Source organism: Camellia sinensis, chromosome 7, assembly GCF_055761805.1.
Source record: "Camellia sinensis isolate YWXY chromosome 7, ASM5576180v1, whole genome shotgun sequence".
NCBI lineage: Eukaryota > Viridiplantae > Streptophyta > Magnoliopsida > Ericales > Theaceae > Camellia > Camellia sinensis.
In genome coordinates, this window is record NC_138967.1 from 33,134,946 (window position 1) to 33,144,449 (window position 9,504).

Consider the following 9,504-nt stretch of genomic DNA (forward strand, 5'->3'; position numbering starts at 1 on the left):
TCATATTATTCTATTTGTTTGTACTAAATCGAATAAATGAATGATTACAAAAATGAATTAATGTTGATCCTTTGCATTACGGGGAAGAAAGGAAATGAGAGAGAACCCAAGTATCTGTTATTGTTGGGTTACATGTAATTATTATTTATATTTGATCGGCAAAAAACACAATTTATTGATAGGTTCAAATAAAAGTACAATGTATAACAATCCAAATAACATCAATAAATATGCTACGATGAAACTCAAGTTGCATCATGGCTATGCAAAGTATATCCCACCTAGGTGGGCATATGAAAAGCTAATGAAATTGTGTGCAAACCCATCTCAGCAAAAAATAAATAAAAGAGAGAAAAGAGGATTACATGTTATTATTGATCAATATTAATTCATGTTGATAAGACCCCTTGATCATAAAACCAAACAAAGGTGGATATGTTTTGTTGTTGCTATCACATTAATGTTCTCTCAATGTGTTTGATTTCTCTTTTTATTCGTCCGTTTTAGCAGAAAATATTTTATAGAAAACGTTTTTTATTTCCTCGTATTTGGCTTGATAAAAAAAACAAAAAAAAAAAATTCCAAAAACAGGTGTTAAGTTGCCAGTGTCATCACTAATCCATTACTAAAACTCTTTTGTGGTGTCACAAAAGTATTAGCGACGACAACTTGTGATGGCAAAAATTTGATTTTTGCTAGTAAAGATAACAACTATAATTTAGCAATACCAAACTTTGTATCATATTGATACTGGTTTGGCAATTATTCAATTTCCAAATCATACTTTCCTCCTAGTTCATGACGGTGTTCATGGATTGTATTTGCATTTGGCATTGTGCAAGGAGAGTAGAAAAATAAAAACTACAATCTTGCAGCATTCAAGTATTATTGTCAAAATATAACATTTTGACTATTAGGGAAGTTTGGTGTAACTTATTTAATTTTTTATTTTTTTTATGAAAAATGCTATAGACTCCAAATAAATTATCAAATTTTCTACCAAACCTCTTATATAGGTGTGGGACCCACACAAATCACATATGTGTGGGTCCCACACCCATGTGAAAGGTTTGGTAGAAAATTTAATAATTTATTTGGAGACTCTAGCATAACTCTTTTTTTATTATGAGATTTTATGTCAAATTGTTTAGTGTAACTTTTATTTACTAAGTAAATAAGCTAAAAAAAAAAACTAATTATTTGAAAATTATGGGAGGAATGCTTTTGGTTTCTAGCTTTTAAGTTGGCTTTGAATCAATTTTTGTTTTGATGAATTTTTTTCAATTTCAAGGTTTTTTTTTTTTTTTTAATTATTAAAGTTCATATAGACTAGACGATTCTCAATATAAAAATTTAAATTTGGAAAAAAAAATTAAGGCAATAAAAGGGTAGTTTTTATCCAAGAATTCTTTGAAATCAATTTTTCTTCTTTAGTGAACTTCTATTAAAAAAAATTTGTAAATTTTAAGTTTTATGATCTAGATTTCAGATTGACATAAAGAGTATTTTAAAAAATGTACTCAAACTGAAGAAAAGAAATTATTACAAATCGAAAAAAAAAATGGTGGAAAAAAAAAGAAAAAAAGAAAAAAGGAAAGACTCCCAAAAAAAAGCTTAATGCTATGATGGCATAATTTGGACACTAAATTTTGAATATTATTTAATGTACTACTAATGTATTGGCATAGGATTTGAAATGTAAAATTCATTGAATCAACACGTTAGTGACAAATTACATTATATCCAAAATTTTATCACATTATTAAAACCAAAATTTAATCATAAATATTTTTGGGATGCATCCAAAAGAATGGAAAGGGTATTTCGGTAATTATAAGAAGGTATTGTCAATCAAAGCAAAAGAGAAGATTGATTGGTGAACAAACAAACAAAATCATATTATTCCCACTTTTATTTGAAATAAATCATCATCTTTTCTCGTCTTTATCTATGTGATAATTTTTCCCTAACCCAAGTTTTTCTTCTCTTTCATTTACTCTCATTTTTTAGAGAGGGAGACTGAAAAAATAGTTGGAAAATAATTTATCCCTACAAAAATCTCTCACAAAAGTGCTCTTCCATAGACTTTGACCGACAAGAGTTTAGTGTTACAGTGTAAGTGAATAGACTCTTTTCCGTTAGAATCTATGAAGGGATGTTTTTATGAGAGATTTTTGTGGTGATGTAGCACGACTGAAAAAAACAATTGCTTCCCTTTTTTAGGAAAAATATCTTCCATTCTCTCTTGAAAACGTTTTCACAGAAGAAAATAATATAGAAGTCAATTTTTTAGACTCATTTTTTAACCTAGTGATATGTTAAAATTAGGGGTGGGCGTGGGTTGGTTGCGGCCACGGAACTTCCAATCCGCCATCCGTCCGCCAGATTGGCGGATTGGAGAAAATCAATCCGCATCTGTCCGCCAATCCGACGGATATGAATTGAGCGGATTGGTGGTTTGGCGGATGGATGCAAATCGGTTTGGCGGTTTAAAATTTTATAAATTTTTAACATAATTCAACTTTTGCACTTCCCCAAATAAAAAAAAAGAGAAGAAAATATTACAATCAATGACTTAAAAAAATATTACAATCATTGCATGCCTCATCCAAAGTAAGAAAGTTTGAAACTTTAGAATATCATAATCACCGCATGCCTCATCCACAAAAAGTATTACAATCTGTGATTCTTAAAATATAAAAACAATTCAAACCATCAAAACCATAAACATAGCAGTAGTAGAGATTGTATGTCTCTGTATTGTTACATCTATATCTGTTTTTGAAAACAAAAACCAACCAGCATATATCATGTTTTCTGTTTATTATTTTTAGAGATAGATTTAAAAACTAAAAAATATAGATAAATAATACATTTATTTTTTTCAATTCAAAAAAGATATTAAAGTTGAAATTTTTTTTTCAACAGAATATTTAAACTCTTTTTTAATTGAAAACACAAACAGAAATCCGCCATCCGTCCGCCAGATTGGCGGATTGGAGAAAATCAATCCACAACCGTCCGCTCGTCATCATGTATCCGTCCAAAATGCGACAAATCGGTTCGGTTCGGTCGGTTTTGGCGGATCGGTACATCCGCTGCTCACCCCTAGTTAAAATGATGACTAACTGATAATTAAATAATATGTAAAAGAAAGAATTACATTATCTATTAACTTTTAGGTTAGAATTGCAGTACTCTTTTAATAAAAAACAAAGCTGTAAAAGCGAACCATACATCTCATGTAGTATGGCCTTTCATGGTTTTCTAGGATTGATCAAACAAAGATTCAAAAGGCTAGAAAGCAAAAAATAGATTGAGCCCCCTCTTGTTCCCCATGTGATCAATAATTTCTGACGACAACGTCCTTCGAACCAATTTGATGAAAATTTTTAATAATAAAAAAAATTAGCCTATAACTAGCTTTGGGCAATGAAGACAATGAAGAACTACGACGGAAATGGTGGAGCAAGGGGATGGCAGCCTGTGATGTACGGGAGAAGAAGACCTGTTCAGAGGGTTGGAGTTCAGAAGGATAGAGTGGGTGTCATTACGGTCTTTGTGGACAATATTCCATGGTCAATGAATCCAAAAGGTTTGTTCTATCTCTTCTCTAAGTTTGGTGTAGTTAAGGATGTTTTCATCCCAAATAAGACAAGGAAGTCCACAAGTTCCAGATTTGGGTTTGTTCGATATGATTGTCTAGTGGCAGCTGATGTAGCAATCCAAAAAACCAATGGACTATGGTGCGATGATAAGGAACTTCATGTGAAGATATCAGATTTTGAGAAGGGTAGAAGTAATAAGAATATGGGGGAGGGGGTACAAAAGGTAGCTCTCACTAGAGGCAAACCGAGTGGTTTTGTGGATAGAAATGATGGCAAAGCAGGTAAGGAGCTGATGAGTCATCAATCCTACGCTGATGCTGTGATTCAAGGTAACAAACAAGGAAACATAGCGCATGTCATAGTAGGGGTGGAATCAGGAAATAGTTGGTTGTACGCTAGCGTTATCGTCAAATTGAAAAGCTTCTATGCTTTCTCTGAGTTTCGGGATAATGTCCATCAAATTGGTTCGAAGGACGTTGTGGTCAGAAAAGGAGGGGGTAGAATGGCCGTAGTGTCATTTTCATCGGCAGAGGTCATGAATTCTCAGCTGGTCCTCTTAGATGAATGCCTAAAACAATGGTGTGTATCAGTCACAAAGTGGGAGAGGGGGGTATGTTTAACTCCGGAAAGGGGTGTGTGGCTTTGTTGTTATGGGGTTCCCTTGAATTTATGGAGCAGTGATACGTTCTTGAAGATTAGCCGATTATGGGGAGAAATACTTCGGTTAGATGAGGATACTTCAAATCAAACATCATTTAGCTGTGGAAGGATAAAAGTAGCAACAAATGTGATGTATTCCATTAACACAGTAGTCCATATCAAATGCAATGGTATAATGTATCTAGTTAGAGTCTGCGAAGAGCAGGTGTTGGTAACAAAAATGATAGGTGAACCCTGTGAAGAGAAGTCATCACAGAAGAGGGTTGATCTTTGTAGTGCAGTTGGGATGTCCAGCCATGCTGGTGGGCATGGTAAGCATTCGAACAAGGAGGAGGCTGAGGTAGAGGATTCAGTTCAAAATGAGCTAAACACCTACGTTGATGTGGCAAGATCTTACAAGGAGGTGATGGCAACCAATGTACCTAGGGAGGTGGAGAAGATTCCGAATGATTGTTCCACCTCGGTAGTGGATGAGACGTTAGATGTTGCTTCGGGAAGACAAGAGTTAGAAGCAGGCGTGGGAACATTTGCTGTTAAGTTGTGTACAGCTCAAGGTCATAACGAAGGGAGCAAGAGTGAGGATGAAACTGGGCCGATTAATGGGTTCATAAGAAGTTTGAGTGGTAATGGGCTGGATAAAGAGGGTATATCACTAGAAGTTAACTTAGGTGAAAAATATCATATTGAGCTATCAAATGGGCCGCTCATTAATGGTAATATTTTAAGAGATGTGGGCTTGGTTAATACAGGGTTGCAGACCCATGGGAATGGATCAGACCCATTACTAGCATATCACAATTCTGTTCAAAGAAACACGGGTACGAAAAGGGGTGAGATGAAGCCGAGGAAAAAGCTGGTGAGGAGGAGGGGGCGTCATCTGTGAGTAGCAGCTCGATGGGAACTCAGAGAAAAAAAAGAGATGGGAGTAGTGCGAGAAAGGGTGGAGCATTAGTTATGGGTAATTGGAGCAGAGGTGCTGTATTTAGGTCAAAATCGGGGCTGGTAGCAAGATCTGGGTCACATGGGTCGACAGCACAGTCAGATTTAAATGGGAGGTCTTCGAGTGTTGATAAGGTCCTACAAGATGGGGCAGAGGCAACAATTCACTTGGGCAAAGCTCTCGGCATCTGCTTTGAAGGAAAGGAAGAGGATGTAATGCTTAAGCTAAAAGAGTTAGAAGTCAAAGATAAGGAAATGGCAGTTAATAGGAGTGCAGAAGCACAGTGTTGATGTGCTAGTATTTAGGTGGTATAAGGTGGTATTCATTTTGTTTTAATGAAGCTAATATCATGGAATGTTAGGGGTTTGGGTAAAGCTGAAAAGAAGAGAAAGGTTAGAGGTATAATTAAAGATAGGAATATTGATTTTGTTTGTTTCCAAGAGACTAAGAGGTCTGCTATTTCATCATTATTTGTTCAATCGTTATGGCCATATGAAGATATGGAGTTTATGGTAGTTGACTCTATAGGCAGGGCAGGGGGTCTGTTGTGTATTTGGAAGTTGTCGGTGTTTTATCTTTCCCAGTGCTGTAGCACCAGTCATTGTATTATACTCTCAGGGACTCTCATGCCAAATTTTGAGTGCGTTCTGGTGAACATCCATGCACCATCTGAGGTTAATGAAAGGGGTAAATTTTGGAAGGTTCTTCATAGACTGAAAACAGTGTTTTGTGATCCTTGGTGCCTAGTCGGTGACTTTAATGAGATAAGGAGCATTGGTGAGAGAAGGGGTTGCTCTAGGAGAGACAAAGGGATGAAGGAGTTTAACCAATTCATAGATAATTTAGAGCTCATTGACTTACCTATAATGGGTAGGCAATTCACATGGTGTAACGCTATTGAAGGGGATAGATGGAGTAGGATTGACAGAGTTCTGTTATCAACGGAGTGGATGGAAAGATACAACTTAAAATTATGGGGCTTGGAGAGAAGTGTGTCTGATCATTGCCCCTGTTGCTGGTTGAAGATGGGATGGATTGGGGTCCAAGGCCGTTTCGTTTTCTAAACGCTTGGACCCTTCATCCTAACTTCGGTAGTATTGTGAAGAAAGCTTGGAATGTGTCTGCCTTTTCTGGATGGACAGGTTATGTTATTTCGAACAAGCTGAAGGTACTTCGAGCAGAGTTGAAAAAATGGAATAGGGAGGTTTTTGGGAATGTGTCTGCTGCGTTAAAGGTAGCAGAGGAGGAGCTCCATGCCATTGATTTAATGGCTGAATCTAGAAGTCTGAAGGAGATTGAAATTAGACGAAGAAGAGAGTTAAGAAAAGAAGTATGGTCACTATCTATGCGTGAGGATTGGATTTGGAAGCAGAAATCTAGATTGAACTGGAATCTTCAAGGGGACAAAAACACAAGATTTTTTCATATTGTCGCTACCAGCAGACAGAACAAAAACTTGTTGAACTCATTTGTTGTTGATGGGGTGTTGTATGAAGATCCCTGTAGTGTTAAGCAGGAGGTGTTTAATTACTTCAAGAAGAGATTTTCAGAAGAGTGGACTTCAAGGCCTAAGCTTTAAGGTATCTTCAGAACCATTGGGTGTGATGCGGTCTCAGACGGGTTAGTTGCACCATTCTCTGAGGAGGAGATATGGAGGGCTGTGAAGATGAGTGATGGCAATAAGGCTCCAGGACCGGATGGGTTTAACTTGTCTTGCTTTCAGAAGTGCTGGAAGGTATTTAAAAAAGAAATCTTGCAGTTCTTCAAGGAATTTTATGATAATGGGCGTCTAGCCAAAGGTATTAATAGTTCTTTCATCACGTTAATTCCTAAGAAAGATTGTCCGGAGGGCATCTCTGATTATAGACCAATCAGCCTTATTGGGTCTATTTATAAGATTTTGTCCAAGGTCCTAGAAGACAGATTCAAAAAGGTACTTCCAAGGATAGTTGGGGAAGCCCAAACAGCGTTTGTTGGTGGAAGGAATATTCTGGATGGGGTGTTAATATCTAATGAAATTGTGGATTGGTGGAAGAAGAAAAAGCAGAAGGGGTTGATTTTGAAATTGGATTTTGAAAAAGCTTACGATAATATAAATTGGGAGTGTTTATTAGCTATGTTGTCCAGCCTTGGTTTTCAAAATAAGTGGATCGGGTGGATAAAGGAATGCTTTCAATCATCCAGAGTTTCAATCCTTGTGAATGGCTCACCCACGGTTGAATTCTGTCCGGAAAAAGGACTCCGACAAGGGGATCCATTATCGCCGTTTCTCTTTACAATTGTGGCAGAAGGTCTTAATATGTTATTTCAAAGGGCAAAAGATTTGGGGATTATTAAAGGTGTGGTTATTGGCAATAGGAGGATTAATGTCACCCATTTGCAATTTGCGGATGATACTATTGTGTTCTGGGAGGCTGATGAGCGTGAAATGTTGAATATAAAACGGATTCTGAGATGTTTTGAAGTGATGTCCGGTTTACGGATAAACTTCCATAAGAGTATGGTCTGTGGGGTGGGAGTTCAGGAGGAGGTGCTGGAGGGTATCGCAGAGAAGCTGAACTGCCAGGGTCAAAAGCTGCCTTTCACTTATCTCGGGCTACCTCTTGGGGCCAGTCCAAAAAAGAAGCAGACTTGGTTGCCAGTAATAAATAAATTCAAGTCTAGATTAGCTTCTTGGAAGAGAAAAGTTCTATCTTTTGGGGGGAGGTTAACTCTGATCAAGTCAGTGTTAAATTCACTACCAGTGTTTTATTTATCTTTATTTAAAATTCCAGTGGGTGTAGCGAAGTTGCTTGATAAAATCCAAGCCAGATTCTTGTGGGGAGGCAATGAAGTCAAAAAGAAGCTTCATATGGTAAAGTGGGAGGAGATCACCAAAAAGAAAGGGTGCGGAGGTTTGGGCATTAGAAGGCTGAGGGATGTTAATGAGTGTCTCTTAGCAAAATGGTGGTGGAGATATGGTGGTGAAGATCAAGCACTGTGGAAAGAGATTATCAACAGTAAATATAGTAGCTATGGTGGAAGATGGAGGCCTCTTCCGGTGGAGGGTGGTCAGTGCTCCAGAACCTGGGGTGACATTCTAAGTCTAGAACACAGCAGCCCCAATCTCTTTAGTTACTTCATGGAGAATTCCGTTATTAAAGTTGGGAATGGGAGGAGAATTAGTTTTTGGGAGGATCATTGGTCTTCGAATTGCAGCCTGAGGAGTATGTTTCCAAGACTTTTTGATTTGTCAGTTAACAAAGAGTCCACTCTTAAACAGATGATTGACAGGAGAAATAGTTCAGATGGGTGGAGTTTTCTATTCAGAAGAGTCCTGAGGGCTTGGGAGGAACACGAAGTGGGTAGACTTAGAGCTTACCTTTCTACACATGAGCCAGTTTTAACAGCTAGAGTTGACTCTTGGGTTTGGAAAGCCTCAACCTCAGGTATGTTTACTGTGAAATCATTATATAGCAGGCCTGAGGCAGCACTTGGGGTGGAGGTTGATAGGTGGATTTGGAAAAATTTATCTCCACCAAAAGTGCAGTTTTTTGGTTGGCTCGCTTGGAAGGGTAGAATTAAGTCCAAAGCTTTCCTTCAACATGTGGGGTGCCTTAATCCGGATACTACAACAGAGTGTGTGTTTTGTGGGTATCCTGTTGAAACGGATTGTCATGTGTTGGTTCAGTGCATGTTTGTTTGGAAAATTTGGTCCAGAATTTTGTCCTGGTGGGGGATGCAATGGGTGATTCCTAAGAATGCTAGAGGGGTGCTGGAGTGGTGGAGTGGGTACAAGTGGGGTAAGTTTGAAACCAAGATTTGGAATGTAATTCCATTCGCTGTGTTATGGTCTATTTGGACTCTGAGGAATGAGTGCATTTTCAAGGGTAAACAGCTCTTCTTTGAGGAAGTCTGCGATCTGATCAAAACCAGAATTGCTTTGTGGATTAAATATAATTCTAGGCTATTGCATTATTCAGTCCATGATATGGTTGAGAATCTGGATCAAGTTCGCAGGTGTGTGGGGGGTAGGTGATTGTGTCTTTGCTTGCTGGGTGGAATCTCATGATGGTCAGGGATTGTTTTGGCTTAACTTTAGAAGTCAACTTGGTGTTAGTTAAGATTCTTTAATTTGTGGTTCAGTAGTAGGGTTGGGTTTCTGTTATTCTTGTTGCTGCCATCTTGTAGTCCTCTGTGCTGTGCTGCTGGATCTGCTTCAGTACTCCTGTGAAGATCAGAGGAGATTCATGGAGGTTTGCTGGTATCTCTGGATGAGTGTCTGCCGGCTGTCTTTGAGGTCTGCTGGTTGCTTGG

General features: G+C 37.9%; 1 protein-coding gene across 1 annotated transcript; it reads left to right on the forward strand.

Moving 5' to 3' along the window:
• The first annotated feature begins 5,543 nt into the window (after window positions 1–5,543).
• On the forward strand, window positions 5,544–6,787 carry LOC145795720 (uncharacterized). The gene is made up of 2 exons (XM_082880590.1): window positions 5,544–6,123; window positions 6,234–6,787. Exons 1-2 carry the CDS (start codon window positions 5,544–5,546, stop codon window positions 6,785–6,787), a joined length of 1,134 nt encoding a protein of 377 aa, XP_082736716.1.
• Window positions 6,788–9,504: the final 2,717 nt, after the last annotated feature.